Source organism: Lissotriton vulgaris, chromosome 1_1 (genome assembly GCF_964263255.1).
Source record: "Lissotriton vulgaris chromosome 1_1, aLisVul1.2, whole genome shotgun sequence".
In the NCBI taxonomy this organism is placed as follows: domain Eukaryota; kingdom Metazoa; phylum Chordata; class Amphibia; order Caudata; family Salamandridae; genus Lissotriton; species Lissotriton vulgaris.
This window is the reverse complement of record NC_141685.1, coordinates 257,561,548-257,579,230: the sequence shown is the minus strand read 5'-3', so window position 1 is coordinate 257,579,230 and position 17,683 is coordinate 257,561,548. Positions and strand designations below refer to the sequence as shown.

The 17,683-nt window shown below is 45.6% G+C and overlaps 1 protein-coding gene across 1 annotated transcript in view; it reads right to left on the bottom strand.

Moving 5' to 3' along the window:
• Window positions 1-17,683, bottom strand: part of LOC147746867 (peroxiredoxin-like) — a 296,602-nt gene that overhangs the window by 181,343 nt on the left and 97,576 nt on the right. The window contains exon 4 of the mRNA XM_086936105.1: window positions 5,967-6,097. Within this exon, the coding sequence (XP_086792231.1) occupies window positions 5,967-6,097 (131 nt within the window). The remainder of the gene's footprint in view (window positions 1-5,966; window positions 6,098-17,683) is intronic.

Below are 17,683 nucleotides of genomic sequence, written 5' to 3'. Positions count from 1 at the left end.
TTCACCCTTGCACTATGGTTTAAGGATGCCTGCGTTATGGAGAGATTGTTTTTGTTCAAGAAGGGGTACCTTCCTGCATAATCACTACAGCCATTTTTCTCTTTCAATGCGTGCGGCTGAATGCAGCAGCCATAGAAAGAGGAAAAAACGAGGAGAAATTAAAATTTTTCTAATCTTTGCGCCTCCCTACGCCTCCCCTGGGGAGGAGTAGCATTCCCACACATTTCCAAATGTGTTTCGTTCCATGGGTGTTGTGCGGGAAAACCCACAGCAACACCCACGGAACGCCCCTTTCATGCAAAGTGGCTATATGTACAAGTGCAGGAAAAGCCATGCAGTGTGGCTTTTCCTGTCCTTGTAAATATGGAGCAGTGAAATACGCCACCAGTACGTCACAGAAAGTGAAGTACTAGTGGCGCAGGGGGCTTGCTAATCTGCCCATTAATGCACGAAAATAAGATCCGGAGTAATTTAAACCTGTGGTTCAATAAACCTCAAATAAACACCAGACTTCATCAAGAAAATTCGGGTTTCATTCAGGAGGTGGTTGGTCCAGAGCAGCCGCAAGTCACAAGCTGGACTTCACTCACAATATAGAACCCTCCTTATATGTGTCTGTGGCTCCTTTGTCCACTGTACTCAATCATTTACTTAATCCATTCTCTAGTAAACCACTAATATTAATAGAGACTTACCATGCAACCATTAATTCAACAGAAAAATATGCACACACCCTACAGTCAGCACACACAGATGTCAGAAGAAACTGAACATGTACATATGCATATGCACATGCATCAACACAAACATGCCCCTATACTGTTGGGTGCGGCGGGACTTCTGTGTAGTAATTTTAGTGTCACATTCAAGGCATGCTAAAAAGACTACAACTTGCTCCATCAGACACAACTGGTGATATAGGTATATAAGGAACTGGTGCAGGGATGGGTTAGACATACAGACCAGTTGCTGGAGGAGGTTACTTCTGTGGGGACAGCAAGGCGAAGTGGTGTGGGAATGGAGGTAAATAAAAAAAAAAGAGGATTGATAGAGTAGAATACAGACTAGGAGAGCACAAAGTAGAGAGCCTTGTTGTGTCTATAGCTTCGCAGTGAAAATTGGGCAGTGAGTCTTAGGATATGTTTTCCCTTAATCTACTGGAAGTCTATCTGCACGCCGATTTCTTTAGAATGGTGCTTAAGAATTTCACAAAATAGCATGGTCTCGTCTTCATAACAGGGGCTGTCATGATTTAAGCACCTCCTCATCTAGGTGTGCTTGAGGGTTAAACAGAGCACGTGCCTCTTGTGGTTAAATAGACAGAGCTGCACAGAGCAGACACGGACAAAGAGATACCCAGAGATACCCAGTAGGGACCCCTTGGAGATACCCAGTAGGGATCCCTTGGAGATACCCAGTAGGGACCATCTCACAGGGATAGCCAGGACGGGTTCCCCAGCGGTCTACAGCGCCACGACGCCTCAGGGCAGCAGTGCACTTTACAAGACCACATACATTACATACATTACATTACATTACAAAGGGAGAGAGGCAGGAAAGGGAGAGAGCGGTGGAGAAAGTGTTTCCACTGAAAGCAGCCTGGACAAGATCCTGTCAGCTGTGGCTTCTGCTGCTTTCGGGGAAGAGATCGGCAACCGGGATTGGCTGCACCACAGACAAAGGCCGTAGATCCTGTCAGCTTTCTGTTAGAGGCTTGAGAGGTACCCGTATGGAGTGTAGGCCTGGGCGGTGAACTTCACTCCGTTTGTGGAGTTTGCACGGTTTTCTGCACTCCGCAGAGCACTGGGAGTGCAGAAAACTCCGCTTCGCGATGTATAGCAGAGTTTTTTCCCCGCTCGCGATTGTGAACTTCACTGAGTATTTTTGTAACTTCACGGAGTTCCGTGTAGCAAAACTTCACAAACTATGCCCAGGCCTAATTTGGAGTGGGGGTTTTGAGTGGACCCCTAAAAACTTTATTTATGTGTTTTATTAGTGTTGTTTGATACTAAGGCATTATGTGAATACAGTGATTGGTGAAAATAGGGCGGAGCGGAACTCCAGGCAAATCCATGGAGTTTTTATGCAACTCCATGGAATTCCAAGTACTGCAACTCTACTCAGCATACTGGTGAACCTGGATGCTGTTGTTTGCAAGAATGGCTCCCAGGTGTTCCATAAAAAAGGCGGAAAATGTGGGTGACAGGATCGAGCCCTGACAGACTCAGCTGGGGACAGATAGGGGCTGATTCACAGAACTAACTTAAGACAAATTCCTGAACTTACTACTTTTGGTATTCACAGAAGTTAGGATTTTGTCTTAAGACAGACATAAGACAGACTTAAGACAGACTTAAGACAGAATCCTAACTTAAGTCTGTTTTAAGACAAAATCCTAACTTCTGTGAATACCAAAAGTAGTAAGTTTGGGATTTTGTCTTAAGTTAGTTCTGTGAATCTGGGCCGGAGAGTGGTTGGTAGTTACTAATGAAACGGTTGCCATCAGTTGGTAAGGTAGGGTGTGCACCATTTTTAGACATTGCCAGTGAAGGGGATGCAAGTTTTCAGGGTGCGGATCAATTGCCGGATGCTCTACACTGTTGAACCCTGTGGAAAGGTAGAGCAGAACAAGGAGTCAAAGGTCATTTTTGTTGTTGAGGAAGAGGGTGGCAAAAGGACAGAGGACAAAAGAATGAGGGACAGAAGAGGTAAAGAAAGTGTGTGAATTAGAGTAAAAGGAAAATCAAGAGAGCAGGAAAGAATTAATAGATAGTGATTTGGCAATCGGATAGGGGATGGTTAACAAGGCATGGGTGGAGTTGGATAATGGGATGATTTTAAAAAGCCGCCCGCTTCATTGTGCTTTTTTCAACTTGTTAGTAAGGGTAGAAGAAATTGAGATGAGGCGGGTGGGTGGGGAGAAGGAACAAGGTGGGAGAAATAAAGCCAGTTCAACACGCAGCATGCAAACCTGCTTCAGATAATTTAAATTTAACTCCAAGCACTGGACTTTGGGTTCAGTAGTTCTGTTTTCAATATGTCGTTTTCCTTGGCATTTGATCCTGGACGTACCTGTAATGTAACTTCTCGCAGTAGAGCTAACAGCCGTCCTACAGTTAGAAAAGCATTCTGCTGACAGTACTGTTTCTGCTAATTTTGCAGATAAAAAAACGGCATGCCATATTACCTACTGAATAACCCCCACGCCATGGTTGCTATATTCTTCAAATTGTGACTCGCGATTTGGTTGCATGTCTCTTCTATACTGTTAAAAGCACAGGAGTAAAAATTCCAGCAAGCACAGAGGGCCCGATTCACAGAACTAACTTAATACAAAATCCTAAACTTACTACTAATGGTATTCACAGAAGTTAGGACAAACCTAAGCCAGACTTGTCTTAAGTCTGTCTTAAGTTTGTCTTAAGTTTGTCTTAAGACAAACTTAAGACAAAATCCTAACTTCTGTGAATACCATAAGTAGTAAGTTTAGGATTTTGTCTTAAGTTAGTTCTGTCAATCGGGCCCAGAGTTATTGGCTAAAACTAGGCCCGGCTGAAGACGTCAGACACGCGGTACTTGGCAGTCACAGCTTAGAAAAAAAATTCTGATAAAGTAACCATGCCGTAAGCGCATAATTGCAATGATCAGATACAGGAGACATTTGGTGTTGTTGTAAAATTACTACGTTAGAATATTGCAGATTTCTTTATGTGTAGAGTGGGAGACTGTGATGTAGGTGTCAGTGTTTGAAAATTGGCTTTCTAAAATCTACTTCTTAATGTGAGTTCCTATCAATTCCTTCTTACCAAAGCCTTCTCCAAGCCAATCCAAAAATAACTCAGTTGGTAGTTGAGTTCCAGCGCAATCCTGATTTGCGAAGAGATTAATGGAATGAGGTACGCAAAGACCATTGTACTTCCGAATTGAAGGAGAGCGTTATTATAAACAACAGCATAGGGACCGATTACCAGTTTGACATTGTGGCAGCAGGACCTCCCCACCGCCGTACCGCCAAACCAGCGTGAGAACCGCCCGCCATATAATTACTTTTTCTGTCATTGGTGGGTGATTCCTTTGGCGTTCCTACAGTGGTGCCCGTAGAATAGGCCGGCAATGGGAACATCAAAAACTGTTCCAGCATGACATGGTCTGTAAAGTCCATGCCAGGCAGGAACGTCTGTGCATGCACACAGAGGGGTGCATGTTGTGCTCCCTGTGTACATCCACACAGCATGGGGCACAAGGGGGGCCTGTAGGGCCCCCTTTGCTTTCTCTCAGCCAGGGCTTTCATGGAGGAAGAACCGCCATGAAAACCCTGGCAGAGTGGAAACTCATAATATGCTTGGCGGGACTATGGCGCTCCTGCCAAGCATATGGATGCCTCTAGACTGCTTCACCACCACCAGGGAACCTTGGTTCCCTGATGAAGTCGAAGGTCTCAGGGCAGCACAACTGTTAGGGTTGTAATGTAGCAGTCACAAGACTGGCTCCGCTACCTCACCACGAATCTGGCAGTCCACAATCAGCCCTATAGTGTCCGTGTGAAAACTTCCATTGCTGATGTTTTAGCAGTATATTCTCTCAAGATAATCAAGCTGACACCATCTAAACTCCATTTTATTTAAGCTAATTTAAAATTCAAAAAGATATGCACTTCAATCAAATATCAGACTGTTTTTAGCATGTAATCTGACACAGTGGCGCCCTGTCTGTAAAAACAAGGAAGGCAGAACGAGTCACACATTACCTCCCCGTATGTTTTCCCTAGTTACCTACATAATGAGGCTGCCGCGCATCATTACATAATTTTTTAGATAAAAAAGTACTCGGAGTAATGCAATTACCGGTAAGCAATTGAAGCATTTACAAGGTTGCATTTCTTCAATTTAGTTTGTCAAAACGGAGCCCGATGTACGGCACTGTAATACCAAAAAACCCTCCACCTCGCGCTCAGGCGCCTTTCCTCTCTGTCACTTCACGATGTTACCATTTAAATCAGAATGTGAGAAAACAAAAAAGCAAAATGACTTGGGTACTTTGAAGCACAGGGCGAGCAACGGAAGGACATTAATGAAATGTAATCAATTAGTACTTGACTCTTGCTCTAAAAAAATCAAAGGAAGTGATGCTAAGCGTATGGTAGCCAATTAGGAGGCTGCTTAAAAGATTGACAATCAAGCTTGCAAATGGTAAGCAATGGAAGGGCTCCAAGCCCTTTACTGTATACAATAGCCCTTGCAGCATCTGCGTATGCATGCTGTTAGGCGAGACCTAAAAAGAAAGTAAAACATACATGTGACTATACCCTAACATATATTAGGTGCAGCTAACGCAGTCCATGAAAAGATTGGTCTGCCTGCCGGCAAGATAGAAGGTGATATAAGGAGGCTCTCTTCATGAAGCTTCTAGAGAGTTGTGAATGAACAGGCTGATTTATGTCAAGCGGTCTCACTTTGAGACAGAAGCTAGGCTAAAATGAATCTTCCCTCCTCAGTGGGTTTGGGACCACTGCGACTTAGGAGCGTGCAGTAAAACCAGCATGGATAGTGATGAAGGTACATCATTATGAAGAGTGGGGGAGTCTAATGTGCTGAATGGAAAACAATATTTATGTGTGAGCCCAATCTCTTTCAATTGCATAAAAGTAATCTTTAGAACAAGCATTGGCAAAGTCAATGTGCCTGCCTTGCATGTATGCTTGTAATACACTCAAAGGTTCTCATGGGGGGATGCATATGAGGTTCTACATTATTCAGCTCCTTCTCTGAATACAGGATGTAAAGTCATTGGCAAACTGTGAGAATCTGTGGTATGCCGCCGCCATGTAGCCCTGTGTTAATGCCATTAGCGCTACAAGAGTCACCAAACGTTTTTAATAGCCAGATGCTAAAGAACCTGTGTCAGGCACACAAACATCAGTGGCAGTGAAAAGTTACATATAAGAAGTTCAAAATAAGAGTGTTTACCTTCTCCTAATTTTTCAGCATCTTGGAAAGCCTTGACTAGTCGCAAAGTTTCTTTTACGCAACGCTTGACAGGCATATCATTGACGGTGATCTGACGTAGGATTCCAGTCTTGTCTATTATAAACAGACCTCTGCAGCATCAGAGACACAAAAGGGGGATGGTTACGCGATATACTAAACCAAATAGAGATCTCTTTTAAGTACTAAAGAGATACATTTTAGCCTCAGCATGAGAGTCTCACTATGAGCTTTTCACAAGAAGCACATGCGATCAGTTTGAGCTGATATTCAAACGTATGGTTGTATGCCAGAATAATGAGGAGAAAAACATAGGGGAATATTATCAAGGGGGTTTATCTCCGCTTTTTTTGCTTTAAAAGCCAAGAAAGCGTAGATAAAATTATCTCCCTATTACCTAGCTGTCGCTAACACCAGTTAGCGACAGCTAGTAGGAGATAGCGACCATCTTGGGCCCCACTTTGCAATGCAGAGAAATTTATCACTAATGACATGTAAAGTGGGCGTGCCAAGATGTTAGCGACTGAAAACAGTCGCTAACATCACTATCTCCTATTACCAACTTTTGGAGATATTCGCGCTAAGCGCGAATATCTCCAAAAGCTAACACCTGCCCCTGAGCAGTTCTTAGCCCTGTTATCCAATGGTAGGTGGATAACATGGCTAAGAGCATTAGCTCGGTAATGCATGAATATCGCTGACTTTTCAGCGATATTCATGCATTGCGGCCAATTTTTATCGCATTTGCGATAAACCTTGGTAATACCAAGGTTTATCTGCGATAAAAATCGCCGCAGGTCGGCGATAAATTTTTGTCTCTAACCAAGCAATAGCGATAATTATCGCTATTGCTTGGTAATATGCCCCTTAGTCCCTTCAAATTATCATGGTCTAGCTTGGCTACCACATTAGCTTGAAGGCTAGTGTATTTTGGAAAGTATAGATTTATAAGCCACAAATCATATTCTAAGGATATACTCATTTAACTAGGAAAGCTTGAAAAATATTGGATAGGAAGTGGCTAAAAACATTCCATCTACTCTACACCAGTGTGAAATGCATAATTGCAAAGTCAAAATAATCAAGACAAAAAGTGACAATCAAGGTGGAGGTGTCATTGTAGCAAAGATTAAGGGAGCAGGTCCATTATTAAAAACCACTTCATTCTATTGGTCTAATAGTAATAACCTAGGGGCATCTTATCTAGGAAGTAGGGTTGAGAGGTGTTAGCTTCCATGGCTTAACGCCTCTCTTCGCCACTTCAATAATGCTAGGCTGCACCATATTACCAAGGATATGGTGCAGCCTAGCGTTTCCCCCTGCGATGGTGGTGGGTTTTACAACTTATCGCCAGCGCAGGCGCCCTTGCACCAGAGTGCAAGGGTGCCAGCGAGCAGGGAGGTTTGTTTATGTTCAGAAAGGAGTTCCTTCCTGCACATAAACAAACCTTAAATGCCATTTTGTAACTTACATGTGTGCTGCTTCATGCAGCACACATGTAAGTTACAAAATGGCATTTAAAAGAAGGTTTATTTATGTACAGGAAGGGATACCTTTCTCCACGTTCTGCCACCTTAAGATCAGGATTTTTCTGGTCTTAAGTTTAGCGATGCCACCTATTATCGCCTCTCTTGATAATAGGTGGCAGCGTCGAACTGAATGGGTGTTGCGGTGGAATGCCCACCGCAACACCCACTGCACGCCCCTTTCACCCTAATTTTAGCATAAAAGGGCCCTATTACCAAGGTAGCGTTAAGACACTTAACGTGGCTTTTAGCCACATTCTGTGGTTTAACGCTGCCGTGATAATAGGGCGCTGACCCTATGGCCACAGCAACTTCACAAAACGTGATGTTGTGGTGGTGATAGGGGCGTGGTAATATGCCCCCTAGTGCTTTAATCTACTTCTGATGTAAATGCTAGAATTAACATCAACTTTGGACATAGACTACAGTATTCATTTCTATTTAATAAATAATAAATAGACCCTCTAGGGGCAGCAATGAGAGATGTTCAAGGCTCACAGTATTAGTTATTTGTATCTTAGTGACTTTCATTTATGCAGGAGGTTTTTGGAGGTTGGAGAATTGGAGTAATATTATATTTACTTTCTTTTTATTTCATCTAAACAAATATGCTAGATTAGATTATTTCTTAGTATCATAATAAATTGTATCTATGTTTAACTAAACATTGATACTACTAAACTTGAACTAAATGTCAGGCCAGCATCACACAATATTCAGATGTTGCCTTTCTTCAATTCAAGTATTACTATAAAGGTAACCCTATAAATCTATGGCTGTTAGTATTTAGTGCCCAGTTTAGAGAAAGAAAACCACTTAAATAGGGGAATTGGCCTTTACTTTCTCGCAAGCAGAACAACGCTTGCCTTAGCCACGCATATTCGTGATTAAGGTAGTCAGTGTTCTAGCTATCTGACCAGATGGGCGCGGAGAGGAACCGGAAGGATCACGGCAGGAAGAAGGACCAGGATGCGGCTTGGTAAGTTGTGCTGGGGCTGCGGGGTGGGTTTTAGGGGTAGTGGCTGGTTTTTGGGCTTGAGGAAGGGGTCTGAAGTCAGGGTAGTTTTTAGGGCAGTGGGCCGAATTTTAGGGCTCAGTGGGGAATGGGCAGTTTTAGGGCTCAGGACTAGGTGCTAGGGTTGCGGTTATTGTTTTGGACAAGTGGGCCAGGTTTTAGGGCTCATGGTAGGTTGTTTGGTTAGTTAACCAGGCTGGGGCGGGTAGATTATAACAAAGAAAGTCCGTATATTAGGGCTCAAGGTAGGGGTGGCTGGGGTGGGACATATAATTTACCAGTCATGTCTTTACAACTAAATTTGTTGTAAAGGCATGCATGGTAAAGAGTATACGTGGTCGTTGTAAGGACCGCATGGTTAAGGCATGTGTGGTTCTGCACAAAAGATGAACTCAGACCAAAAGTCTAACTTTACTACTTTTCGGTATTCACAAAGGTAAGTTACTACTAGTAAAGCTAGAATTTTGATCTAAGTTTACCTTTGTGAATACCGAGAAGTAGTGAAGTTACAGTTTTGGTCTAAGTTTACCTTTAGGAATATCTAAAAGTAGGAAATTTAGGGGCATATTACCAAGGGCCTTATCACCGCTTTAGCTGGATTTTTTCCCGCTAAAGCGGCGATAATTTTATTGCCCTATTACCTAGCTGTCGCTAACACCAGTTAGCGACAGATAGTAGGAGATAGCGATCATCTTGGGGCCCGCTTTGCATGTCAGCATGTAAACAGTCGCTAACATCGCTATCTCCTATTACCTACTTTTGGAACCAAAGGCTAACGACTGCCCAGAGCAGTTCTTAGCCCTGTTATCCAATGGTAGGTGGATAACATGGCTAAGAGCATTAGCTCGGTAATGCATGAATATCGCTGACTTTTCAGCGATATTCATGCATTTCGGCCGATTTTTATCGCTTTTGAGATAAACCTTGAAAATGTCAAGGTTTATCTGTGATAAAAATCGGTGGAGCTCGGCGATAATAATATTGCCGCTAAGCCAACATAGCGATAATTATCGCTAATTGATGGTAATATGCCCCATAGACTTTTGCTCTAAGTTTAACTTTGTGAATACCGAACAGTAATAAAGTTAGACTTCGGAACCAAGTTTACCTTTGTGAATACCAAAAAGTAGTAAACTTACTCAAAAGTGTAAGTTTACCTTTGTGAATTGGGCCCTTAGTTCCTATCTCACTGGATCCTATTATATATGTTTAAATTAGCCTCAAGGGACCCCTTCCTTAACCTTAATCTCAAAGGACCTCAGGCTGGTTAAAAACAGACATGGATGTGCCTGGAGTGCATAAGTTCTCCCACAAAGTGGCCAAAGTGGATGTCGGAGAAATAATACACTACAGACACATCTGCGTTGGTATTTTACCTGCCAGCAGTAGACATCATTGGAGAAGTCGCCTGCCACCAGCAAGCATCTCACAAACATGGTTAGACAAGAGAATAGGAATTGCTTTGTCTTACTTGGCTGCACTCCATGGTGTGTGTCCAGTGAATGTTAATTATTCCAGGCTCTGCGGCTGAGCAATGTCACACTACCCCTGCCCTGAGAGATACTTAGGTGTACCAATGTGATGCCGGAGTCAACTGGTTGATGAGGGTGAAAGTAAATAAAATAAAAACAAGATAAATCTATGTGCATTGTAGTGTATGGGGGCACCTCCAGGTCACAAAATATCCCCTTCATGTGTAGAGTACCCCAAGTCTCCACACTATCTTCTGTCATCTTCAACCTTTAAATGGAATCGCTTGATGCTCTACTCACGGGGAAGCCCTGGAACAACGAGGCAGAGCCAGGCATTCTGGAGCCCCGCAAACGTAACCACGCTTGCCTGAACAACGACACATATGCGTGCTTAAGGCAAATAGTGCTCTAGTGTTCAGGATGGGTGGAAAGTGTAGGAACAGGAAGCTCTGCACACAGAACAAATAAATGGGGCTGGGGCAGGGTTTGGGAGGGTATTTTTTTGGGGTGGAGGACACTTTTAGGGGGTAGGGCGTGGGCAGGTCTTTAGGGCTCAGGCGGGATGGGGAGGTTGTTAAGTCTGGGTTTTTGGGGAGTTTTTAAGAGTGAGAGGCAGTTTCAGGGCTCAGGGCAGGGTAATCTGGGTAGTTTTTTTTTTAATTGGGGCAGGATTTTAGGCCTCAGGGCAGTGGAAGAGTTTGGTGTAGATTTGGAAATGGGAGATTCGTAGGTCTCAGGGAGGGGGGAGGAGGTTGGGGTACTTTCAGGGTCAGCGCAGTGGCAAGGTAAAACAAGAAAAACGGACCCCGACATGACCCAAACAGAGGTTTCTGGCAGCAGCGACTGTGTTCCGTTTACAACACAACGCCGCCGTTTGTGCTTGTCTTGTGTGACGTGTCCACAAAACACGGCAAAGTGTCGCCATTGAAAAGCAATGGGTCGGTGTTATTTGCACAGTTCAATAGATCAACACAGCACGGCCCGAATTATATTAATCTGCTCATACGGACTGCAAGTAATCCCTCGAGACCTGTAAAACAAGAAAAACGGCACAAACAGGGAAAAAAATGGCGGACTCAAAGCTCCGAAAATTTCGGAATCGGGGGCGTGTTTTGGCGTTCTGAGTGACGGGTGATGTCACAGTCGAAAGAAAGCAAAAAAACACGCCCCGAATCCGAAAGAGACGGGGCTTTAAAGGAGTGACGCTGGTCTCCTCCAATGGCTGGCCTCCCCTTAGGAAGCCAGCCAAAGGAGGAGAGAGGCGGGTTCAAGCCCCATACTCCAAAACATTAAATCTCCTCCCGGAGACTACACAAGCGCAGCCTTCGGTCCTCGACCTAAAAAGGATATACAGGGGGGCATGGCTAACCGAGATGGTCATGCAGACGTAATCCACAATGGCTCTGCTGCCACTGAAGAAATCTGCGGGGAAAGAGCCGCAAACTCCAGCCCTGCTTTGGCACACTAGACGGGACGGACTCCGGGGGGTAAATCCAACAAGCCCTGATGAATCCGGTCCCGCTGAGATGCAGCTAGATGGAACCAAGGCCCACTGACATGAAGAAGCGCGGGAAGCCCAGACGGACTGACTCAGTAGCTGTAAACCATTGGCGGCTCACTGATACCGTGGAAGAGAACCCCAGGCATGAAGGATTGGGGAAGGACCCCGAACTGGCTGGTTCGTTGTTAGTCACCTATGGCGGGGCTGCTTAGCGCGGACAGTGCTGATCACTCGCCGCTGGTCAAGGAAGTACTGCGGCGTACTGCAGCAGGGACTTCGTTGCCAGAAGAGGGCATCTCGCAGGACCCCTTGTAATGGTAGCTGCACCACAACGGAGGATCCTTACCTGGGAAGTGCTGCTCCAGACTCAAGATGGGAGGCACCCGGGAGAGCCAGCAGGGTGGCAGTGAGTGCGGCGACCCAGACCTGAGCAGTGGGTGCCCCCTGGGAGGAGGCCGGACTATCCAGGCGGTGGGCCCTGCATATATAAAGCCTTCCAGCGCCTGTGACGGCCCAGCACGGAAGGAAATACTTGATGCCAGACCTTGACATGGTGACCTGGGCAGATATTCCGACCCCATCAAGAGCCGCATCCAAATCTATGACATAGCCCGGGCACATTAGAAGCACATGGGAGGCTTCAAGGGAGGCCGCACATAGTAGGCCCAAGAGGCGGAGGCTGGGAAACAGGGACTGAACCCCCAGAGACACCCGGGGGTTACAGGACTACTACAATTGATGACCAGCCCACTTAGCACTTAAATGAAGAGAATTGCCTACAGAGCTTTGCTGGAGACCCATTTTCCTTGTTGCTGCGGCTGAAGAAGTGGGCATCCCTATGCCCCCAAAGAAACAATAACACAACAGAGTATCCAAATACTTTGGCCCTTCAGACATTGGTAGTAGCCCCCAAGCACAGGGATGAGAAGATACGATGGCGTTCACAAAGGAAGATCTCCTAACCTTGTTGCATGAATTCAAAAGGAAACTACCGGAGGTGCTCAAAACAGACATGTCCACAACCTTGGAGTCTTTAAAGGCGGACCTAAACGAAAAGCTGGTAACTCTTGGCAAGACGTAGACTTAGTGGAGAGCAGAGTGGTAGACCTGGAGACAGAAAATCTGGATCTAGAGCAATGCACTGACCAGCTTAAGACCTCTGCGCAAGCCCTCAAGATGCAACTTCAAGTGGCCCTGTACAAACTGAGGGCAGAGAAAACAGATCTCGAAGGGACAATATTCGAATAGGAAATCTGGTAGGAGGCGCGGAGGGACCAGACCTAGAAGCGTTTGTCCTGGGTCTATTCAGTGAAACGCTGGGCCCAAATTCAGTCAAAATTAAAATAGACAGAGTATATAGAGTGGGGAAGCAGCCAATGGGAGACAAACAGCGGCCACGATACATCTTGGCCAAACTACACTCCTTTAAAATGAAAGAGCCCATCCTCCAAGCTGCAAGGAAAGCCGATAAGGTGGTTTTCCAGGGAGCCTCCTGTACCATGTTTCAAGACATTGCACCAGGGACATTGACAGCCGCCAACAGTGCAGGCCGGTCACTGACAAACTTCGCCAGGAAAATATCCGATATAGATGGGCATATCCCTTCGTGTTGGTCTTCGAATTTTGTAACAGAGCACATCACCTTATGGAGCTAGAAGAAGCGATGACAGTCCTGGGCGTGGAGATGCCAGGAGGTGGTCGGACGGCATGTGGCCCGGAACATCGAGAGCGGGGCCAGGGAGGGGCGGCAACAGTTCTCCCTGGGGACTCCGTAAACAACAGAGGAGATGTTGAAACACCGGGCACTGAACCCCTGAGCTTAGTTTGTTGGGTGCTCATGGTTCTTCGACTTATGGGCCTGCTGGACTGGAAGTTAAAAAGGTTGGTGGGCAATGGCATCAAAGAATCACTGTGCAACATGGACACGCAACTACCACCCGATGACTTCCCCAACCGCATTGATAAATGACATGACAAGGGGCGATCCCTGCTCTGAGCGCGACCAGCTAAAGAAAGACACTGATCCCTGCAAAAAGTTGCGATGATGGACTGGCTCGCCCTCTATAACTTCTACGTACTGCCACATCAGGCTAGTTTTGGGCCCTGTTGTCCCTAAAGGATGGGTCTTGGGGGATATTTTCTTTTTTTTTACAGGCACTCATTTGGAAGAAGGACACAAGAAACTCTGGGCATATGAAGCGGTTACAGGAGCTGCGCTGGGTGGGGGGTCTGAGGAGGGGAAGGAGAGAGCGATGGCTAGGAAGCTGGAGAGGGGTATGGCGGTTTGATAGCAGCTGCCCAGAAACAGTCGGGAACTGCTTCGATTTTGGCAATGGTGTTCACGACTCTAACATGGAATGTGAGGGTGCTCAATGCGCCGACTAAGAGGCAAAGGGTGTTGAAATATCTGTTAGATGAGCACTATGATATTGTTGCACTACAGGAAACACACCTCAAGAGGTCGGAGGGCCACAGGCTGAGACATAAATGATACCAGTTGGTTTATAAATCATCCAGTCCCACCAATCACAATAGGGTGGCACTACTGCTCAACTCGGCGTTAAAATTCCAACCGGAAGGTTACAAGACAGAGGGGAGGGTGGTCATGGTGAAGGGGCACATATGGGGGAAGATGTGCACAGTGACAGCGATTTATGCCCCAAATACTAACCAGAAAGCTTTCATAACTAGGCTGTGGGCACTCCTGGGGGTTTTGCAGAGGGGGAGATACTTCTCATTAAAGATTTCAACCTCACTTGGCTCTCAGGCTCCGATATCACACACCGCACAGGTCTCACATGAGCAGCTTCTCAAAAGTGGTGAAACTTGCAATTCAGGACCTGGGCATGGTTGATGCCTGGAGAGAGAGCCACCCAATGGATAGAGACTACATATTTTTTCACATATCCATCGTTCATACTCGAGTTTAGATTAAATGTTTCTGAGACAAACTCTGCCACGAGATGTTCGTAAGGCAGAGATCTGCCCCAAAATAATCTCTGACCATGCACCTGTGGTATCTCCCTCGATTGGAAGGACCCCGCCCGAAATATTCACGCTGGTTCTTCCCACAGACAGGCTAGCGCTAGAGGAACTATGCAAAGCCATAAACTAATATTTTCTGATGAACAACCCCAAAGATGCAACTCCCTCTAACCACTGGGATGCGTTTAAACAGTCCCGAGGGGCCAGTGAATGGCAGCAAATGTGGTGCTCAATGGACAATGGACCACTGAACCCTTGACATTAAAAAAAGAGTTCCACAAACTGGAACAAGAACACAAAAGAGCCCCCAATCTTGCCCTCCAGCACAAAGTCACAGCTGTGAAGGGGAAATTAAACGCAATCCACACAAACAGGGCTGAGCTGACACTTTTACGACTCAAGCAAACATCCTACACACTAGGCAATAAGGTGGGAGCTCATTTGGCACATCAACTCCGGGTACGAAGGGAAAAAGAGTACATTGGTGATCTTTATAGCTCAACGGGTGACCTGCAGAAGTCAGAAAAGGGAAAGGCCGGTATCTTCCTACAATTTTATAAGTCACTATATACTTTTGAACCCATGGACTCCCAGTCTCAACTAGATTACCTTGACAAGGTAAATCTACCACAAATTAGACCCACAAAGAACGAGCAGCTAAGGGAACCCATTAGCGAGGAAGAAGTACGGCAAACCCTAGGCTCCCTAAAACGTTTCGAATCCCCAGTCCGGATGGGCTAGCTGCACATTTCTATAAAACATTTAGGGCCCGATGTAGGTAAATCTAATTTACCACTTCTAAAATACCGAATCATAACGAAGAAGTGGTAAATTAGAGGGGGGAAATGTAGGTAATTCTGATCGGTAAATACCTGTGTGCATGCACAGCTAGATTCGGTATTTTACCACCCAATTCGATTGGGTGGTAAAATACCGACTCTTGAAGGCCTGTGGCACTCTTCAGAGTGCCACCTACATCTCTAATTACCGATTCTGTACATTTACCGATTCGGTATTTTACCGAATCGGTAAATGTACAGAATCGGTAAAATTACTGAATCTATACTTATGTAGCCCCCTACATAAGAAAACCGAAATACCGGTCGGAAACGTCCGAATTCGGCCGTTTCCGACTGGTATTAGGGCTCCTACATCGGGCCCCTGGTGCAGAACTTGTTCCACACTTAACCTCCCTCGTTAAACATATAGCCGAAGTTGGTAGGGTAACTGCATCCACGAGTGAGGCCATTATCATAGTTATTCGCAAGGACGGAAATTACCCAACTTTCTGTAGCTCCTACTGCCCCATAGTTCTCCTTAATCTCAACGCAAAACTTTACTCGAATATTTTGGCCTCATGACTGAAGGACCTAATGCCTGACATAATCCATCCGGACCAATCAGGGTTCATCAAGGGGAGACAAATCCACGATAATGTACGAAGACTCATACATCTATTAGAGAAAGTGACCAAGAAGGATATTCCAGCGATCATGCTCGTCCTAGACGCTGAGAAAGCATTTGACCATGTGGATTGGTCATTTCTATTCCCCACTCTGAGACGGTTTGGCTTCTGCGAAACCTTCATTATCATGATCCAGGCGAAATATGCCATGCCATGTTCTAGAGTACTAGTTAATTAAGTGAGCGCAGAACTTTTTCTGTTGGAAAGGGGAACCAGATAGGGATGCCCCCTCTTTCCTCTCCTCTTTGCCCTGAGCATTGAACCACATGCAGCAACGACAAGAGCCAACCACCTAATCAAGGGATTGTTTTTGGAGAGGAGGAACATAAGATCTCCTTATTTGCTGACAACATTCTACTCCCCCTGACAAACCTAAAAAACTCATTGACAGCCCTACAAAGTGTACTGCAACTATTTGAAGGTGTGTCGGGGTTACGTATAAGCCTATAAAAGTCCTTCCTAATTAACATAACTCTCTCAGAAGCAGAGATGAAGGCAATAATATCAACCACGCCCTTCCAATGGAAAAAGAAGGACCTCACTTATTTAAACATCAAACTGATGGCCAGGGTCTCGTAGCTGTTCCAGGCTAACTACCCACCACTCTTACACAATTTGAAGGTCGACATAAAGAGATGGGCTCCTATGTACTCATCATGACTCGGCAGGATTCATGCGGTTAAGATGTTGGTGCTACCTAGGTTACTCCATCTGTTCCAGAGCCTGCCCATCGACCTAGAGATAGATCACCTGAGGGTACTCAAGACAGCACCTAATGCATCCATTTGGCAAAACAAAGAAGCCTGCCTCCCCTTCAGGCTGCTCCGACACTACAGGTCGGAGGGAGGTTTGGCCCTCCCTGATTTTAAACTCTATCTTAAGGCGGCCCGAATTAGGGTCGTCATCAGGAGTCTGACAAGCACTGGCTCCACATGGACGCTAGCTGGGTCTGGTGGCTCAGTGAACTAATGAGTCCACTACAGGGGCCTGTGTTCGACATCATGGTCACAGGTTCAAATCCAGGTGGGTCCACTCAGCCTTTTATCCTTCTGAGGTCATTAAAATGAGTACCATTGAGCTGGGTAACAATAAACATCTGTTATTCAGCACCAAGATGCCTCCAAATGAACGTGCGCTTTACAAATACACATGTTATGTTATGGGCAGGGCAATCGCAGGAAGGGTCATCTGGGACCTACTAGGGAAACCAAAGAGGGACTGCCTGCCTAATATCTACCTTACCACACCAACTGGGGCTACCCTGAAAGCCGGGGGCAAAGTACTTCGGAAAACGGCGTGGGCGACGTTTCCCTCTCCCTTCATCCTAATTCACTACAATCCGATGTTCCCCCCAGCAGTGCAACCGGGACCTTTCGATACAAGGAGGGAGGTTGCCTGACACTATCACACCTCTTTCACAATACAGACATCCTCGACTTTGAACACTGCAACCAGGATTATAATCTTAGAGGGGGGGGATTGTTTTTTTGATTATTAGGCATGACAACCAGATACTTGGGAAGCAGCTACAATGGAGCTTACCCCACTGGTGCATTTTGTGAAGGTGGCCAGGGGTTCAAAGGGCACCATTGCTTTTTTGTGCGATCTGTTACTTTGCACAATGCCCTCACAGCTGCCCCAACATATTGATTTTTGGGAACGCACCCTGGGTCACGAAATTTCAGATGGAGACTGGAAAACACTTTGGAGGGACATACACAGACACAACCATTCC